This window comes from Macrobrachium rosenbergii, chromosome 10 (genome assembly GCF_040412425.1).
Source record: "Macrobrachium rosenbergii isolate ZJJX-2024 chromosome 10, ASM4041242v1, whole genome shotgun sequence".
NCBI classification, from domain to species: domain Eukaryota; kingdom Metazoa; phylum Arthropoda; class Malacostraca; order Decapoda; family Palaemonidae; genus Macrobrachium; species Macrobrachium rosenbergii.
In genome coordinates, this window is record NC_089750.1 from 53,004,938 (window position 1) to 53,025,389 (window position 20,452).

General features: G+C 36.8%; 1 protein-coding gene and 1 long non-coding RNA gene across 2 annotated transcripts; one reads left to right on the forward strand and one right to left on the reverse strand.

Annotated features, from left to right (window-relative positions):
* Positions 1 to 2,462: 2,462 nt before the first annotated feature.
* On the forward strand, positions 2,463 to 5,555 carry LOC136842637 (uncharacterized). Its single transcript, XR_010854285.1, has 3 exons — positions 2,463 to 3,943; positions 4,215 to 4,589; positions 5,388 to 5,555. It is a non-coding gene; the product is annotated as an uncharacterized lncRNA (long non-coding RNA).
* On the reverse strand, positions 4,279 to 18,689 carry LOC136842636 (ionotropic receptor 21a-like). The gene is given in 10 exon segments (XM_067110253.1): positions 4,279 to 4,406; positions 4,409 to 4,547; positions 5,548 to 5,734; positions 6,777 to 6,914; positions 11,933 to 12,201; positions 13,404 to 13,640; positions 15,100 to 15,286; positions 15,565 to 15,693; positions 17,102 to 17,334; positions 18,577 to 18,689. Coding segments are annotated over 10 exon segments (1,677 nt in total). The 5' UTR covers positions 18,607 to 18,689.
* Positions 18,690 to 20,452: the final 1,763 nt, after the last annotated feature.

Sequence of the window (20,452 nt, forward strand, 5' to 3'; positions counted from 1 at the left end):
CGAGCAAGAGCCCGCGGTTGCATAGGTCTAGCTTGGTCTAACAAGAACTAATGTGTAAGCACTGTAAGGGATAGTGCAGACAGTCTTTGAAAAAGGGTATCGTTGTTGGAACAGATGTTGCACAATCATTGTTGAAGCGTCATAAACAAATGACGAACGTCAGCAACTCAAAGTTACTATGAATGCATCATACTTGAACTCCATATATAGTATTTGTTATCTCCCCATATAACACAATGCGTTAAAACCCTGTAAAGGATTATAAAACCTTTGCTTATGTTTATGATAGGAAAGGAATACAATTATGTGCAGGTTAGAGGTCATGTCAGGCTACCTCTGACCTCGAACGAGGGAGAGTGCGTTGTGTACCTAACCGTATTTTACCACCTGAATCAAAATACTTAGACTAAAATATGATTGCATAAAGGTATACCTGGTTACTCAAGAGGCCGATTTTGAGAAGACTGCGTGTATCCAGGGAGCAAGCAATTTTTCCAGTGAATCATACCTGCCTCAGTGAACGTTATGAACATCGTACGAACAAGCAAATTGTAGCTCTCTCTCTCTCTCTCTCTCTCTCTCTCTCTCTCTCTCTCTTCGTACCGTAATAATTGTTCCAGGATAGATTTATTTTACTCAGTGTAGTATAATTATGGTATTTTGTGTTAATAATGCACCGTAGTGTTTCCTTTTGTATAAATGATAGTAATTTGCAGTACCTTGAATGTACAAGAAAACCCGACATACCCTTAGTTCTGAATGTACTTTATTTTCTTTCAAGAGGCAATAATAGAGATCATGAATACTGTAATTTCCAGTGAGCTTACAATATGCGCTCCAAGAAGAGGAAGAAGAAGAAGGTAAAAGGCAGAGACTGAGAAGCACTGCTTTGTAACAATACTGTTATTCCAGTAAACTGGGGATACAATGGTTAATTGATTAATCTTTAAAGGAACGGATGCGACAGAACCCAATGGGCTCTCGCCACTCAGGAACACAATTAGCAAACCTAAATTGTATAAAAAAATTGAGAAATTTTAATCCAAAAATACTTTGTGCAGTTCAACGGCCCATTCAGAACATTCGGTATCATAGTAGGTTTATATCAAGGTAGACCTAAAGATTAAATGTTTTCTATGTACAGCGCAGTTTTTACATTTCAGGCTGTTCAATGCCTTGATAATCTTAACTCTAGACCAAAACTCAAATGAGATATCGTGTCTCCTTTAAATTTTCTAATGAAATGGGGGACAGAAAGTATGGAAATACGCGAAATATCTCATGTTTAAAATTTCTTGTATTTGATAGAAACAGGTTTGAATGTAACGCTGAAATACAGGGCTCCAAAATCCAACCTCCAACTCCCCCAACCACCCGGCCTCTCCCGCGCGCTTTTCCACAGAGATTACTTATTAATCCCACGTTGCGCTGCAGTACAATCGGTGTTACCCAAAAGTTTGGCAACGGAAGTTTTTCTGGTTATCTTTCAAATATGGAAATGCTCGTCGACGGGTTCGGGTGGGGACGGGACAGCGGGCACAAGTTGGATCCCCCATATTGCAGCATTATATTCAAGATGGTTTGTATAAATTAAAAGAAATTCTAAACATGAGAATAACACATTACATGGTTCTCCTTTTTCCCCTCATATCCTTAGAAAACTGCAAGGAGACCAAAACTATCTTTTGAATTTTAATCTAGAGTCAAGGAAATGAACAATCTGAAATATGAGAAATTGCAATTTACACTTAAGTCGAAAGTATTCTGTTTCATATAGATCATATCTTCTTTTAGTCTACCTGTGGATAAATCTGTTATGATATTGAATGTTTCGAATGAGATTGTGAGCTGCACAAGTTATTTTCTGATTTGAGTCCCCTAAAAAATTTCATACAATTTAATCTCGCTAATTATGTTTTTCAATGGTGAGGACCGTTGCGGTTGGATCGTAATTGCTCTTTTAGAAACCAATCAATTCAAATTTCACCAAATAAGAACAGATTTTGTTCTACGTCAGAGTTACTCAGGCACTTTCAACGCCCTCCGCTCAGTAATTAGCCAGTAATCAGTAAGACCAAAGACATTAGTCTGTCTTCAAGTGAAGAGAAGAGACGTTGTTTCGTCTTTTTCAACAGCTATGGTTGTCTGGAACTTTACAGATGACGTCACTTAGCTAAAACGTTATTTCTTTTTATCTTATTTAAATTTTAAAAGGTAAGAAGGATTAAGTTATCTGTAAGTGAACAATATGCATATGAGACTGAAGTTTTTCTCCAGCGTTTTAAAAATTATATAACATTTTTTTCAGTAACCCAACTGGCTCTTTGTTTACGTGCCCTGTTGTGGAAGTGGGTTCACTTCTGTACTGATTTCATCAGCTATCCGTGCCCTAGCTAAAGACTTTAGTTAAGAATAGGTAAAATTAGGTGAAATATCATTATTTGTAGTAAATTTTTTCACAGAAGCAGTATAGCACCTAAATATTTCAATTAATACTTGTTTGATCAAATAACCGGAAACATTCATGAGGAACATTGACTATTGGTCAGTAATGGTCAACAGGTTGAGAGTTTTGCCAGGGAAGAAGGGATCTAGTGCGAAGTGATGGTGTAACTGACCGAAAGATAATTGTGTAATGCTATCTAAATGCCTGATTGACTGATATATCCAGAAACGACATCACTTGGAGACTCTGGAATCAATATCAATTGATGGTTTTACCGAACGAAGGCCTAAAATGGATATCAATCGCGCTTATTTGAAGGCATCAAGATTGCCTGGTCGTTTTACATGCTGAAGACCCTGTGGCCAATGTAAATCAACAGTCTGAATGACTGTTATTTCTAGAATCGATACCAGTAGACTGTGTGACTGACAGAAGCCTTTAGAATTGCTTCTGCCCTTTTGACAAAATGAGGCTTTTAGAAAGGATGTCCTATGAATGTTAGAATCATTATCAGTTGTTAGACTAACTGAGGTCTCTAGAATCAATACTAAGAGTGTTTGACCGAATAATGCCTCCAGAATCGTGTCAGATTGACTGTTCGACTGACTTAAGTATCTAAAATTGATACAAGTTAATTTTGACTATCTCAGGTCCCTGGAATCGGCATTACCTGATTGTTGGAAAAAAATTTTTATCAGTCTACTGGCTGACTGAATGCAGTCTCTGGAATCTGTATTACCTGATTATTGAAATGAATTTTCTATCAGTCTACTGCTTAACTGTATGAAATCTCTGGAATCGGTATTACCTGATTATTGGGATGAATTTTCTATCAGTCTACTGCCGGACTGAACGAAGTCTTTGGAATCTGCTTTATCTGATTATACTGGGATGAACGATCAGTCTACTGCCTGACTGAACGAAGTCTCTGGAATCGATACTGTTGATTTTTTGACCGACTGAAGTCTCAAGAATTGTTTGGCGAGCTGAAGTCTAAAGGGTCGATAGTAATCAAACTTACTGACTTAAGCCATGAGAATCGATAACAACAGACATTATTGTCTGAACTGCTCTGTTTAGCGGTTATACTTATAAGAAAATTAGCAGTACTAGGTGTTTGATTGTACTGTATTTGGAAAGCCTCGATGTGTCAACGTAAAATTTTACTTAGAGCATTAGTACTGGTGGAAGTGTTAATTATGGCGTAATAGAAAAGTGCCGGTTTTATTTCAATGATATAAGAAAAATTACAAGCTCTTAAGTCTTGCTTATTTTCTTCAGATTTTCTTCCTACAACGAGGAAAGCAGAACTCTAGGATCAACTGCCTTCCTCAGTCCTGTCCCCAGTCACAATTCGATTTCAGGATTCTTTGCCTTCCTTTGTATCTCCCTAATCTCTTAACATGCAGTTATTCTTGAAATGGGCGGCCTCGACACCAACACCCCCATTTTTTACACGAATGTCATAAGAGGATGGGAAATAGATAATCAATGCAGGTGAGTTTATTGATTACAAATTCTATTTTCTTGGATGAAGGGCCTCTTGAATGCTTTTTCCTTTATTGCTTATTTCTGCATAAATAAGCATAATCACATTTATAAAGTTTACAATGAATATCATTCTCTTCAGTTCAGTACTCCTGTGACTTCTTTATATTAATTTTTCTTATAATTCTAAGTGAAACTATATTATTCTTTAAACCAAGCTGTGCCATCCTGTACAACAGCAAAGAGTATAATAGTAATAGTTAATAACCAAAATAATCAGGTTGAATCAGAGGTTCACTGGCTGTGACGTCATTGGGACCGTATGGTATTATACCAGCACAATCTCAGTCTCGGACGCCCTTTCCTCGGCACCGGGTCACAACATTCTCCAGGACGAAGCTTAATCCTGCGAAGACGAGTCCCAGAACGAGCAGAAGGAGAGGCCCTTGCATGTGGACGACGGTCAGGGTGTGATATCACTGTCCTGATGCGGGGGTGACTCTGGTAAGATCTCGTCTTCCATCTGTTGCCTCAGGATCTCTCTCTTCTTTTTGCTGCTTTCTTGGCGAGCTTCGTTTACCAGGTCTCTGCTCCATTTCTCGTAGAGGCCGCCCTGTCGGGATGAGCATCGATTTACAAAGCGGAACTACATAAGGTAAAGAGGAGTGAATGATGTCACTTTAATGGGTGCTACTTTGGCTTGTTATCTACGGGTCACTTACTCCGAGGTGCTAGTAATAAACACTGTATGGTAGATGTAAAAGAGACGGCCGTTTATTAATACAATTTGTCGACCACACAATATAGAAATGGGTCTATATAGTACTTTGATCCCTGAGGGGCTAGTACTAAAAACGGCGTCCCAAGGAGCCTCCGCCATGTTTAGTACTTACACCTCGGAGTAGGTGACGCCTAGATAATAAGCCAAAGTAGCACCTTTAATGGTATATAAGTCAATTTCAAACATCTACTTTGGGATGCTTGTAGAAATCTCCATGACAAGAAAAAATTGACAAAGAAAGACAAGGAAAATATGGAAAAATTTCTTCCATAAATCTGCCTTGCGATGGTTAAATATACAGTATAGGCCTATCAATAACGTAAGGTTTGATAAACGCATGGAAGAAATCTGGAATGACAAAATAGCCTAAATTTGCACAAATTTATGAATTTATTTCGTTGTGTGTTCTGCAACTGATTATCTTGTAGAGGTTCAAGACTTTTTTGTTTGTTTCAGGTTTCTTTTGTCAGAATGGCGATGTCGGGAAACTTATAGCACAATATTGTAATAGATTATAAAAGTTTTATTTGAGTTAGCTTAGCTAAAGGATTGAACGGAGTGTTAACTTACAGAAGCTATAAGTTAACAGACGCTTAAGCGATTATTATTATTATTATTATTATTATTATTATTATTATTATTATTATTATTATTATTATTTCATCTTCGCAGAATTCCGAGAAGCAATAAAAGACGATATAGAATGGATCCGTTCGCTTGACATAAAAAGTCACTGGAACTTCACAGCTCCTCATCTTTAAATATATCCACGGCATCTCTGATTAATCACAATAAGTAAAAGCAGTCGATGAAAAGGCATTCATACACCAACCTCTATCACAGCCATGATAGCCCTGTCCAAGACGTCTTTGTACGGAGCATCGTGAGGAATGGGCCAGGCAGACAGTCCAGGGAAGACGCTCTCTCGGCCTATGTAGAGGCTGGTGGTGCCGTCCGCTTTGGTGAATTTCTCAGCTATGATCAACGCGAGGTACCTCCTGGCCTCCATGTGAGCTTGCCTGAGAATGAGTGAGAGATGAGATGAGATTGCCTGTTATTTCAGGCTTATGCTGAAATGAATGTAGGATATGTGGTTGCAATAGGTTACACTGTAGGAATGAAGTTTTCTTTTTTATACACACACTCTCACGCGCACACACACACAAACACACACATCTTTATCAATGAACTTTGATCTTGTGAGCTTTTCTGAATAAGAACCTCATAACTTTAACAAATTCAGTAACTCTCTAAATAATTTTCGACTATTTTTAAAGGAAAAATTCATTGGCCCTCTCAATTAATATTGTAGGCCTTCAAGTTGTTTCTGATTTGTCAGTGTTCAAACTGCTAAATTTGTCTCCTAAAAAAAGTGGTATGGATAGTTAAGATGCTGTAAATTTTTCTTCTTCATATTAAGTTTATGTAGGACTTGAATGTCCAGTTGAGAGCCCTGCTCTTCTAACTGGGGTGCTTCATATTTTGCCTTCCTCCTCAACTGGATTGAATGTAAGGCAATTCGCTTGATCAGTAATTTCACTTTTATCTCACACTCCCCAAACCTTTTCCTCTGTTGCAAGATGGATGCTACTTCGCCATTTTTTATAGGCATTATTTTAGTCAATGTTCTGTCGAGCTCACAAGGAAATTCCTCTTCTTCTCAGGCTGCCTATTAACACTTACCGGGTCACTACTCTTCTTACATTTACTCTGAGGAATTCATTACTCAGCAATCCTTAGATTACGCGATTCGGTGAGTTTTTTTTTTTTTACCCATTATCAAGCTTTAGAATTCTTTCCCTACTTTTGTTTTTCCGGGCTCTTATAACATTTCTTTCTTTAAGAGGCAAATCTGTTTCTTTATTTATGATTAAGACCCATCCCTCTGATTTTTTATTTTTTATTTTTTGATGTTCTTAGGGGCTGGGCAAGAAAAATCGGTTTGCATGTATGTTTGACCTTTTTCAGTTTATAGAAAATAAATGTTACGAAAGTGATTCAGTACATATTTCTTTCATTCATAACAGCACCTCTTTAATGATGAGAGAGAAACTGACTTACATTTTCATCGTGGCTTGCAGGACACCATCAAACGCCGAAGGGACGATGTCAACCCTCTCCCCTAAGGTTTTGAAATCTTGCGAATCCGATTCTTTGAAGAACTCTCGGAAATTTGCCCCGTAGGGAGGCATGGTCACTCTTTGTACGCAAAAATGAAAGGAAATGTAAATTAATATAATAAACAATTTTTTCAGTGTTTCAAAGTTACGCTGAAATGAAGAGAAATATAGTTCCCTCACTAAATTTCAAAATCTTTCTTGGACAATTAAGACTGACTCAGTTAACATTTCAAATGTCACAATCGTGTTTAGATAATTTTTTGAGTATTTTATAAATAGATGAACAGACTCAAGTCTACTTATGAAAAACAGACTCCAATCCACTTATGAACAGTTAATCCTAATAGTAGGGGACCAATGTCCCGTATCTTGCAAAAATAGGGGTCTGACCCATAACGGTCTTCTATATTTGGTTCATGGGTATCATTGTGATCCTAGGGAGCTGGGAGGTAAGGAATCATGATTTGGTTTTTAAAATTTTATTGTAAAAGTGGTAAAACATGCATATTAATATGTGCATGTAGGTTTTAAAATTATTAAATTGGTTTGTTAATGAGACACTTCAAATATATTTAGCTCTTAATGTATTGCATATATATTTATAAACAACAGGTACCAAATATAAAAAAATACAATATCTGACAATGATTTGATATAGAAAAACAATTATAGCTAAAATGCAGTGTAATTTGAATGTATGCACGTGCTACTTTATCGAATTATTAAAATTTGCTTATATGTAATGTTTATTATATCATACTCGTCCTGAAATTTGTAATATTTTGCTTTTGAGTGACAAAAATTCAGACAGACTTGAAGAATACTTGAGTTCAGCCAGTTATAAATAGTGATAAAGGTTTATCAATTAGAGTTGCAAGTGAGTAATGCATTATGGGTAATAACCTCTACAGTGACAACGTCCATAAATATTATGTGGATTGTAAAATACACCAGATGTCAGTAAAATTTAAATATGAGCGCCTTTTATTTTCATTAAATGAACTTAGCTGAGTTTTTCCTTTCAATTTCAAGATAACAAATGATGGTGGTGGTGGTGGTGATTGTGATACAGTAGAGTAAGTGACTTATTTCAAGACAACAGTTCAGGAAGGACCAACTTTTCAAAAGAAATTATCGCATCACCTGAATATGTCAGAAGTGCTTGGTGAATGAAAAGCTGAATAAATTTACTCAAAATGGGATTGAAACCTTTCAGAATGCTTTAGAGCTAAGGCCGGATAACATCATTGCACGGCTGTTGCCTGAAATGAAAGACCAAGTTGCTTTTCTGTCATATGTACCTGGTTGCCACCCATATTGCAGGAGTAACTCACCCATAAGAAGGACTTGTGTGTTGTGTGATAGTGAACCACTACCTAGCAACGCAAGTGAAGAGCTCAAAACTAAGATGTCTTGTATTGCATCAAATCTTTAAAAACTGCATCCTTTGCAACAAAGCAAGAGAAGGCAAGGGTAATTGGAAAATTTTTGCTGTTGCTACAAAAGACTGACAACAGTCAATCCATGCCAAGGCAAAGGGAATAACTGATCACCAACTGCTGACACTGATCCAAGGCTACGGCGAGACATGTGTAGACATGATTGCTTTAGATTCTCGGTATCTCAAGTTTAGTCTAGACAGTTACATGAATCAAAGACCTCAGAAATCTATACAGCAACCTCTTCCAAAGTCAATCATGTTTTATAATGTTTGCAGATGAGCTTGCAAAACAGCTTTTCAGAACAGGGCAGCCTTTTTATTTACACAGTTGAGAGCTCACTATCAAGAGCTACCTGCTGAGCAAGATTTTCCTAACATAGATGTTCATGTGAATTCACTTAGGAAAGATATGGAGAACCACTTTTCAGATGAAATTCAGTATGTGAGTCAACCAGGTAAATCCAGCATAGCTGTAGCTGAGATGGGTAAACTGGCTGCAGAACTTCAGCAAGAGCTTGACAAAACAGCTCTTAACAATGTTGACAGTGGAGGAGACTGTTTCTTTACCGAGTCATACAACTTTGCAAAATGGCTCCGAGGCTATAAGAAAAATATTTCCGTAAAAGACAGAGATGATGTACCAAGTGTAATTCCCAACCATCTGCATAATCACCTAGTATGGTTGATCACCAATGCAGGTCCAGATTTGAATGAAGATGGACGTGTTCCATTGACTGAAGCAAATCACAAACAATGTTCTGAATGCTGCACGAGATTTATTTTCACTGGTCTTAAAAGTGGAAATGCCAAAAAATGTAGGATTGACTTTACACAAGGATGGAAAAACGTCACTGTTCCCTGGAATAACACAAAAACCATGTTTCTCGGGAGAAGTGCATCAAATCCCTACCTTTCCTGACAAAAGTTTCAGAATGTATACTGTCAATGGCAGGGATAGTTCCTCGTTGGGCGAGTGGGTTCCATTCTCAGCTAGCACTCTGCTGGCCGCGAGTTCGAACCTCCGACCTACCAATAAAGAATAAGAGGAATTTATTTCTGGTGATGGAAATTCATTTCTCGCTATAATGTGGTTCGGATTCCACATTAAGCTGTAGGTCCCGTTGCTAGGTAACCAATTGGTTCTTAGCCCCGTAAAATAAATCTAATCCTTCGGGCCAGCCCTAGGAGAGCTGTTAATCAGCTCAGTGGTCTGGTTAAACTAAGATATACTTAACTTATTGGCAGGGATGTCTCACACAACCAATCATCACGGGGATACTAATAAACGATCCCATGATGTAAAGGCAAAACTTGAGAATGTAAACCATGTTATCTTAACAGAATACATTAATCCCTTTCAATAAAGTCCGAATACAAAGCTTCATAATATTGCTATGGGCCAAAATGCAGAAAGTGGAGAAGCTGTACAGGCATAGATGAGGGGAACAGAGGCAATAAAAACTGCGAATGTTAATTCATCATCATCTAAGCATATTAAACTCACATCTTTCCGGTCAAGGAAGGCCAAAGTAGCTCCAAAGCATGATCTCTCTAAATTGAACCAAGCAGAAACAGACGTAACATATGCATTGTGTTTCGTTCAGGCAACTGGTGAGGAAATTCTATGCAAAGCATTCTTACACGAGTCGACAGATTATCCGCCATTTAGTTTGAACCTAGCTGCCATAGAACCTATAACATGCGTAAAGGAATAAAAAGTGACTCCCTGATCCCACTTATTAAGATGGCTGAAACTCAGAAGCTTCTTGCCTTACCATTGTCTGACTTGGATACAGTATGGATCATAGATGCAATGGCATTCATTCAACAGTACCAAACCTGGACAAAACTACTTTGGTAAAATGGCATCAGCTTATCTAGAAAAAATTCTCAGTCTTCGGCCAACAATCTGAAATAACATCCACATAGTTGGAGATCGCTGTGATATTGACCTACTAAAGAGCTTAAAAATTGATGAACGGGACAGAAGAACTGGTAAACAAGCAGTCTGAGAGTTTTTACTAGCAGAAATCATTGCTGTACCAAAATGGAAGTCATTCATTAACAACCCAAGCAAGACATCAAATATGTTATAATGCGTAGCAACATATATCTGCAACCATACCAGAGATTTGCCTGATGAAGTAAGAATCACCCTTGGGACATTAATAAAGATCTAGCAAGTACTTTGGCAGTTACTAGTAAAGCTGTCACTAAAGTCAGTGAAATTGCATGTGCCATTCTTAAGGAGGCAGACACAAGAATTTTTGTTCATATGGCCTATGCATTGCAGGGACATGGGACCTTGCAGAGTAGTAGTTCAGCCTGGTAATACAGATATTATTTTGCTTGGGATGTATCACCTGTCTATCCCAGAAAATGCATCTGAACTCTGGATTCATCACAGCAAGCAGTATCTTTCTGTGCATGATTTAATCCCTACCCTTTCATCGAAGCTTAAAGTCACAAAAATGCATCTTGGTCAGACCCTACTGGCTAGATATGTCCTTAGTGGATAAGGCTCTGTGAGCTATGCTTTCAGAAAAGGCAAACGTACTGCAGCTAATGTGACCTTAGAAAATATGCAGTCTCTTGGTACTGCTTAACTTTGTTGAATGATGGACAATTCCAGGTTACTAGGGAGGTGACAGATGAAGCCAGAAAATTGTTTTCCTCTTTTCACAGCAAGCAAACTGTTCAGTCAGTGGACATTTTAAGGGAAAATTTATCTGCAGTAAATAAAAGTGACATCAGAGCATTACCACCAACTGAGGATGCATTTCATTTCCATCTTCTTATAGCATTCTACCAGTTTCTTGTATACAAAGAGGAAAACAAGGTCGTACCATTATAGGTGGCAAATTGACTCCAGTCCTGATGTCTAACTCAACAAACCAAGTACAAATAAATAATTATTTTGCAAATGCAAAACAGCATGCAGGCGATCTTGTTCATGTGCCAAAGCTGGGTCGGTTTGTGTTGCAACGTGCTTGTTTTGGACGATGTGGGATTGAGGATGACTGATTACATTGTCCACTTTACCTTGAGTATCAATGAAAGTAATTATTAAGATATGTTATAAATGTTGGATCAAGAATACATTAACTATACGTTTCAAGATGCATCCAATGAAAGTAATGTGTTTTGTTGGTGTTAATCTTTCACCAAAGGGTTGGACAATCCTTTGTGTCTAGTACTGAAGTTTTGTATTATTAAAAGTAAGATCACTTTTGCTTTGAGATACTCTCTGTGTATGTATCAATGTAAAGATAAGAAAGCTTGTTTTATTTTGGTATATAACACAATGCAATGTTGGAAAGTTATGTTGGAAAAAGAATTGTTCCAGAATTATTGTAATTTTCCTACTTCGCTGAAATGATTTTTAAGCTACTGAAAGTTGTGCAAAAAAAAATTCTTGTGTAAGAGAAATTTTATGTCGAAATTATATTCCCATATTGTTGAGATATTCTATTTGAATAGAACAATATCTCAACTGGTAAAAAAAAAATAACAGACGGGTCAGAGAGATTAAGACTTTAGGGATGCTGGGCCCCCCTGCCATAAGATATACGTTTACGGTCAATGAAATTCAGCAACCCAGGGACAGAAGCGTCCCTGGTTTAGACATTTAGGAAGGCTGGGTGACGAACACTGACCTGGCACCTGTAGTCACGAGTTGTCGCAATGTTTCAACCCTTGCAGGATATTTTGGAGCTGTTAGAGAAGCCGTGAGGTTCCCGCGATATGCCGTGCCGATGATGAAGACGAACACCAGCCAAGCGGTGAGCAAAAGTCGAGTGGAATAACTCCTCGAAAACCTGTCTGACGTTCCTTGTCCCAGTAGAGTTCCGATGATGTCTTGAAGAAGAGACCCTGCGTTGATGCGGTCCTTCTCCCCAACTACAACGCTTCCTTCCCTGCTGATCTGAGATGGAATAACATGATGGAGTAGGATAGCCTATTATATATATGTTTCTATATATATATAAAATGGATGTATGTACGTATGTATGTATGTATGTATGTATGTATGTATGTGTGTGTGCATATTCCAGCATAACCCTGAAACGCATTGGGCAATTTCAACCAAACTTGGTATGCATATGAATTAGCATCTAGAAAAGAGTGCTGTCGGGGTAGGTCATCACTAGCACCAAAGCGGGTGGGGGTGGGAAGGGCTTCCCTGAAACGAGGCTGGTTCTGCCCGTAGACTTAGTAACTAAATAAAATCACAAATTTATCATACCTCATTTCAGTATACATATGACTTACTATCTGTAAAGAATACTGCGGGGGTGGGTGGGTGAGACATCACTGGCACCAAATGGGGTTGTGGGAAGGCGGTGACATGCAAAAATAACCGAAAACGACAGATATTAGTGTCTAATCCATAGTTTTCGAGGTTGATGAGATGAATGGTGATACTCTCGATGCCCCTTAAGTCCAAGTTCAGCCATGATAGGAATCGGGGGTGAGAAGGGGTGAAATATAAAATGTCCAATATGCTGGGTAATGTAATTGAAGCAACTGTCTTAACAGGAAAGGGAAAGAGTGAAAGGGAGAGGAAGTGAGAGAGAGTAGAGGGGGTGTTAGGGGGAAGAAAGAGGGAGAGGAAGTGAGAGAGAGAGAGTAGAAGGGGTGTTAGGGAGGAGAAAGAGGGGGAGGAAGTGAGAGAGAGAGGAGAAGGGGTTTTAAGGAGGAGAAAGAGGGAAAGAGTGAGGAGAGTTGGAGAGAGAGAGCGAGGGAGAGGAAGTGAGAAAGAGAGTAGAGGTGGTGTTAGAGAGGAGGAAAGGGAAAGAGTGAGGGAGAGTTGGAGAGAGATTTTATCGGTTGTCATCCAGAGTCTTCCTGGGTAGAGCCGGGTTGGTCAGCTAGAGCCGGGTTGGTCAGCTAGTATATATATATATATATATATATATATATATATATATATATATATATATATATATATATATATATATATATATATATATATATATATATATATATATATATATATATATATATATATATATATATATATATATATATATGTATGTATAACAAATATAAAATTATACATACTATCTCATATATAATATATACGTATCTAAGTCATTAAAAGTCAGAAAAGGTGAGAAGCCTTACCAATAAGAATGGTACAGGCATAATGAGAACCACTACTAAAATGAACAACCAAACGCCGTCCGTGTAGGGGTAGTAGAGACTCTGCCACTGAGGCTTAAGTCCAGGCTTCGCCATGGTGAATGCATGGAAGGCATATTCGAACATGTAGGAGTAGTCGTAGTGCTCCAGACGTTTTGGGAAGACTGCATAGATGATCGTGGCTATGAAGGATTTCCTCTCTTGCACTCTCAGCGTTACCTGGAAACAGGAAAACTGGAATTCATTGGAGGTATACTTATGGAACTGGATTGGCATGGTCTATCGAAGTTCTTTAATACCCATTGTAAAATGGTTATTAAAACTGGAATTCATTGGAGGTAACCTAGGAACTGGATTGGCATGGTCTATAGAAGTTCTTTAATACCCATTGTAAAATCTGTGCTATGGCAATAGTATCAAATACACTGTCATGTTTTTACGAGTACGATCAGGTTATTCAAATAACAAAAAAAGAATGAAAATTCTAATGGTGAATTTTGATTAAAAGAAAATGCTATCGAAGGTTAGCATGGTGTCGAAAATAGTTTATATCCAAAATCCGGTCTTTTTTCACCATTTTCCTCTCAGTAGTAATGGTACAGAACCGGTGATTCTTATAAGGGTAGCAATTAGATGAGGAAAATGAAAGCCTGAAGTGGTCCTAGAAATCTAAGACGAAAACTAATTAAGTATAAATCGAAAATATTGCTTTCCCAAATTGTCTTTTGGAACTTTATTTCTAAAACAATTTCATTATTCCCCTATTTTGGGGGTTTAGATATACCGTAACTAGAGTTTCAAAGTTATTGAATCTAACTGGGGAAAATAACTAATCAGAAAAATAAAAGGTCTGTTTCAATTCTACGGAGCCCAGGCAAATAAAAAAAAAAATTCTGAAAACATCCCGAAGTTTCTGAAGTAAAGCAGAATTTAGCATCTTTATAGTCTCTATAATAGACCAGAAACGTTCCCAGGTTTGGTAGAGGTTTATATAAAACTCATAAAAAAAGTTGTATTGAATTTGCTAACGTAGAGTGTTTGGCTCTTGGAATTTAATGGATTGCTAATTAAGCAAGGACTTATGAACAATAAAGAATGAGGAACATTACAGCAGAAAAAAAGGAAACCGAGAGCATTTCTAGTATTTTCTGCAGTGCCATTATTCTACAAAGGAAATTCCACTTAATTTATACAATATCTTTTCAACAGGCATCTCGAGTATCTGTTGCAATACACGTAACCAAGGCCATCAGGTCATTCTATTGCATACAGTTTGATGGTAAATCTCTCTCTTTCCCTCAAACTGCATTGGTATCAGAAACATTTTAGTCATTCATTGGTCAAAAGAATGTTAACCTTTCTGTAACTTAGGTGCTGTACCCACTGACACAACCTCTAGAACATTTGCAATTTTCCCCATGATATTAATATGTCCCTGACATTACGGTATCTTATTAAATTTATGACATGACTTTCTTTGGTCTTGAATTTTATTCAGCAAATTCTAAACTAAGCATTTTAATGATTACGCGCTGTAAGAGATTCCATGTCATGAACGGCATTTTATCAAAGATCTAAAGAGAACAAGTAAGAGAGAGAGAGAGAGAGAGAGAGAGAGAGAGAGAGAGAGAGAGAGAGAGAGAGAGAGAGAGAGAGAGAGAGAAGCATTGTTTCTTACCTCATCCCAATTAGCCGTTGGTAACACATAGAGAGTGAAATTGAGAGCTTTGGCTATAGACTCTATCATCAGGTAATCGGTTCCAGTATACCTTGTATGGGTGGTTCCTTTCTGATCTTTTTCTTCTATGGCATTCCAGTAAGGAGGAAATGGGAGAGCCGTCACATTCACTTGTGATCTGTGGAAGCTAAAGAAATTCATTGGTTTACGTACGAAAGTAAACTGACAAGGCAACAATACAGGGTTTTTGTAAAATACCTCAAACATATGAAAATCTCTTGAGGTGTTTAAAGTGCGATAATTATCTGTCCTTTTTGCTAAGATGCCCAGGATTTTTTCTTATAATGTCTACGGAAATTCTTTAATATCCATTGTAAAATCTATAATGCAGCTATTTTATTTTATTAAGAGTAAGATAAGTTTATTTAAATAACCAAAAAAAAAAGAACAGACAAAAATACAAACTTAGTGAATTTTGATGGGAAGAACCTCAGCTGAGTCAAGAATCTTAAACCAGCCTTTGATGACCAAGAAGCCAAAGGTACAACTTTAGCTCCCGAGGTTGTATAGGGAAGGTAACAGTATACGCCGTACCTGAATGAAGAGAATGAAAAGCTTTTAATTTCATGATAATGTATACATTTATGAGTGCATGTTTTATACACACACACACACATATATATATATATATATATATATATATATATATATATATATATATATATATATATATATATATATATATATATATATTTAGATATAGATAGATAGACAGATCGTCAGAGACGTGTGAGTGCGCACAATAAAATATCTGTGTGAATACCAACGTGTTGGCTTGTTGCTGTTTTAATGGTAGGTTAAACTAGGTTTATTCCAGCATGGGCCGTTACCCCATCAGCACCGTTTTAGCGAATATTAATCTATGGAATTGAAGTTGGGTTTTAAGGGTCATTGAAGATACGGGGTTACATGAGCTTGTATTCAGGAAGAGAATCAAAAACATTGGTAATTGGTGAAAAATAATGCGAATGTAAAAGAAGTTCCCTATAAAGCAAGGAAGATAACAAAATGAATAAGTAGGAAATTATATTTTAACAAAAACCTCAAGGATCTTCTTCCACTGCAGATCATAATACACACATGGGATGAACTTCTAGTACCTAGATTCGGCCGCCAACCGTATGATGGCACGGGCTCTTGCTCGAGATGAACCGATAAGGTGGTCTGTGGGCATTTTACCGCTGTGCGACTGTTGATCAAATAACACAGCCCGATGTGACGCTGGAGGGATTTGAGGGCCCAGAGTCATAAGGGCAGGTCAGGGCAAGGAGCCCTAGGATAAGTTAGGCTACAGGAAGGTTAGGTTAGGATGGATCCCTGTTGAACTACTATGTCTTTCACCTGCTTTTAAGTGGGCCGAGACCAGCGTTTTTTTTTTTTATTTATTTTACTGAAGAGCTGTCCTACTGAAAGACTAAGTACGTGAGAGCACCTTGACAGGGGCATGTCACTTTTAGCGTCTTGTCGTATCATTTAGGAAACAGCAAGTGCCAGCGGATGGACCTCTTTACGCAGCAGCGACGATGCTGCTGCCATGTGGGAAGTAGGTTAAACCTCCCACTAATCGTCTCAGTTTATGCCAAAATGATAAGGAATAAGAAATTTGTGTAGAAATGAACTTGAAAAAGTACAAGTAAGTAATCAGGCAAGTGATTAACCACGCATATGAGTATCTGAGAAGCGAACTGAATTTTTTTGTGAAAGAATATATCCATCAGTTAATAATAACCCAATCAGGATATCTGCGTAGGGAAAATAACAATTAAGAAGGTAATATGTGTATATATATATGTGTGTGTGTGTGTGTATAGTGCGTATATACACACAGATATATATATATATATATATATATATATATATATATATATATATATATATATATATATATATATATATATATATATATATATATATATATAATTCCCATTGACTCATATCTTACCTAATTTCTCCGCGATTATTCTCCAGGTTCAACAACATGGCGGTCATCATGGAGTAAGTCCACTGTTGTTGCATCAAAACCTTCACGCGTGGGAGAGATATTTTAGTGAAGACAAGCAGCCTCGTAGATCCCACAAGGAGTCTGGAACTTGAAGCAGCTTCTCCGAAAGCGGATAGGAATGACGGGTCTTCGCTCATCACGAGAAGAGTGACGCACCAGGAGAGTTTCCGTAGCTGGGAATAAACAGACGTGTTTACGACTTATATTACGGGCGATCACGTGACGCATTTTAGTTTTATTTCGTTTGTATCTCATCTCGACTGGCATAGGTTCGTTTAAGTTTAAATAAAATTCGTATCTCTTTTTGCACTGCAGTGGATGTTGTTGGAACTTTCCTTTACTTATTCCCAAAGAAGGAGTTCTTGTACAAGGAGAGTTGGAAAAGGATATTCGCAAGAATAAGCTAAAGAAAGTTATTTAAAAACAGAAACCAGATCAATTTATGTTATTGGGACGGTGAACAATAAAAGTTATGATTTTCAGAGGGTATTAGGATTAAATATGATTAATGTTGGCTGAACGAGAGAAGAAGTGGATCACATGATAGTTTAAGCAAGGAAAGTAGCAGGATTACTGGCTGCCCAAGAGCAAGGCCCCTGCTGGCATAAGACCAGCTTAATCTTGACAAAAACAGAGATAGATAGGAAGGAAGCAGGGGCTTTACGGGTATCGGAAGAGAAGGTGTCCGTCTGTGGAAGCCATAATTAAAGTATATGAAGAAACCGTTGAAATATCTTTACTTCATGAGAGTTATGTACTGTAAGTATATTGGATGTAAATGGAAAAAGATGGAAGCTGCTGAAATGAACCGTGTTCCTTTTATATAGGAAGTAAGGTGAGTTGAACAGATGAGAAATCCAAAGATAAAATAGTTTAGTGAAAACAAAAATGAACATATGGCACAGATAGATCAGGGATTTCTAAAGAGAAGAAGAGTTTCGTGCTGTTCTTATATATATATATATATATATATATATATATATATATATATATATATATATATATATATATATATATATATATATATATATATATATATATATATATATATATATATATATATATATATAAAGGACCATAAAGGACCATAAGGCCTTGCAGTGCTCCATTGTTTCTCTTTCCTTTGTGGATTTTGTCTTTAATTGTATAATTCATCACGCCCCATATTTTCGTGATTCAAATTAAGTTAAGTATACCTTAGTTTAACCAGACCACTGAGCTGATTAACAGCTCTCCTAGGGGATGGCCCGAAGGATTAGACTTATTTTACGTGACTAAGAACCAATTGGTTACCTAGCAACGGGACCTAGTTATACTATACATACATATATGTATAGTATACATATATATATATATATATATATATATATATATATATATATATATATATATATATATATATATATTTATATTACCTGTCTAGCTACAGTCAGCGCGTTCGTCATTGTGTCTTTGGTAGCGTTTTCGTCAGCGCGGTTCGTGTTTATTCCGAAAACTCCGGTGCCCCAGTCGACCGCTTCTGTATTTAGGAACTGTAAAATAAAAAGAAAGAATTACAGACACGTACGGTCAGCCATTCAACTATCGAAAGAACCACACTATATTCCGTTCTCTTGATTTATGTTTGTAGTCTCGATTCACCCTGTACTCGCTACCCAACTACAATGCTTAAGATGACTGAAAGTTTTTTTTTTTTTTTTAACGTCATTCTGTTCTGTAGACAGTTGTTCTGTGGCTTCTTATTCCATGTAACTGTGTGCATGATAATAATAATAATAATAATAATAATAATAATAATAATAATAATAATAATAATAATAATCTGAAGGCAGTTATAAAACTTCGCTACACCTGGAGTTTCTGAATAAAGGAAAAACACAGCTGAAGAGGAATTTTAAATGGTAACCTCTTATATATATATATATATATATATATATATATATATATATATATATATATATATATATATATATATATATATATATATATATATATATATATATATATATATATATATATTTCCAGAGCTGATACTTCCTTTTGAGATGCCAGTAAGAAAGCATCCAAGTCATGGAAGATTTACGCGTAAGCCGGGCAGAACTTATGTTGAGAGTTAGTTTTTTGGTTCCGAAAACAGACATGTGAGTTTGGAAACTAGGTCTAGGATGCTGATACTGGGGTCAAGTGACCTGCTTGACTTGGGGAATAATCCAGGTGAGATTCGTGAAATCCGGAATAATAATAGTAATAATGAATGCACTTCGACCTGTGAATTTTGGTAGTCCTTTAATAACGAAACAGCGAACTACGTAATTCCGGGTCACTTCGTCTTCTTTACAAACATACGAAATGTCTTGACACTGAAAATATATTTAGATTTTCAAATTTCTGGTTTAATTTATTCCATTTGTCAATCAATTTTCTTAAAACTTATATATACATCATATAAAGATATAAAGTCGAACTGAGTTCCGAATTTTGTTTATTCGATTACATTTACGAAAAGCATTGTAATGAAATAATTTTTCATGAGATGATCCTGTTTTTTTTGCTAAATTTTTCAAAGGCAACTTTCAACGCTACGTACACTGATGGTTAACAGAAACAGTGCCTTAAACTATGTTAAAATAGGAACAAAAATTTCTGGAGGTTAAATTACATAAGCAGGCTTAAGCCATAACTTTTCAAGACTACCATCAAATCTGTAGGAAGATATTTTGGAGAATTACCAAACTTCATATGATATAAAGAAAAAAATCTTGGTGTAATATATAAGCCATTGTATCCTTGAACGCAATATTCACTTCCGATATCGACGCACATTTTACTTATTCTTCAGTCATAAATAAGTAAATAAATAAATAAATGAATAAATAAATAAGCAAAATCTATATCCCGAAATACGAATTGGCAGCTCACCTTGAACATCGATGCAGAAGGCGATATGACACCATCCGTGATGCAAATCACGGAGCAATGTTGCTGAGGGGAAGCCGACAGTACGGCCCTGATGACGTCGCTGGCATAAGGGAAAGTGTTGTATCGACTGGCATCTTCAATAGCTATTGTTGGAGAGCGTTTGCAAATATTAATACTTTCGATTACTTATTTCAAAGGTCACTCTAAGCAGTTGATGTTTAATATTATTATGAAAAGTCCTTAAACACAGACCTACGATTAACACCTTGATATAATTAAACGTAATGTTTATCTTGTAAGAACGACAGTTTACTTATGAAAAACTTCGTCGCTTAGTCAGGTGCAATCCTCTCTCGCCACGGGTCGCTAAAG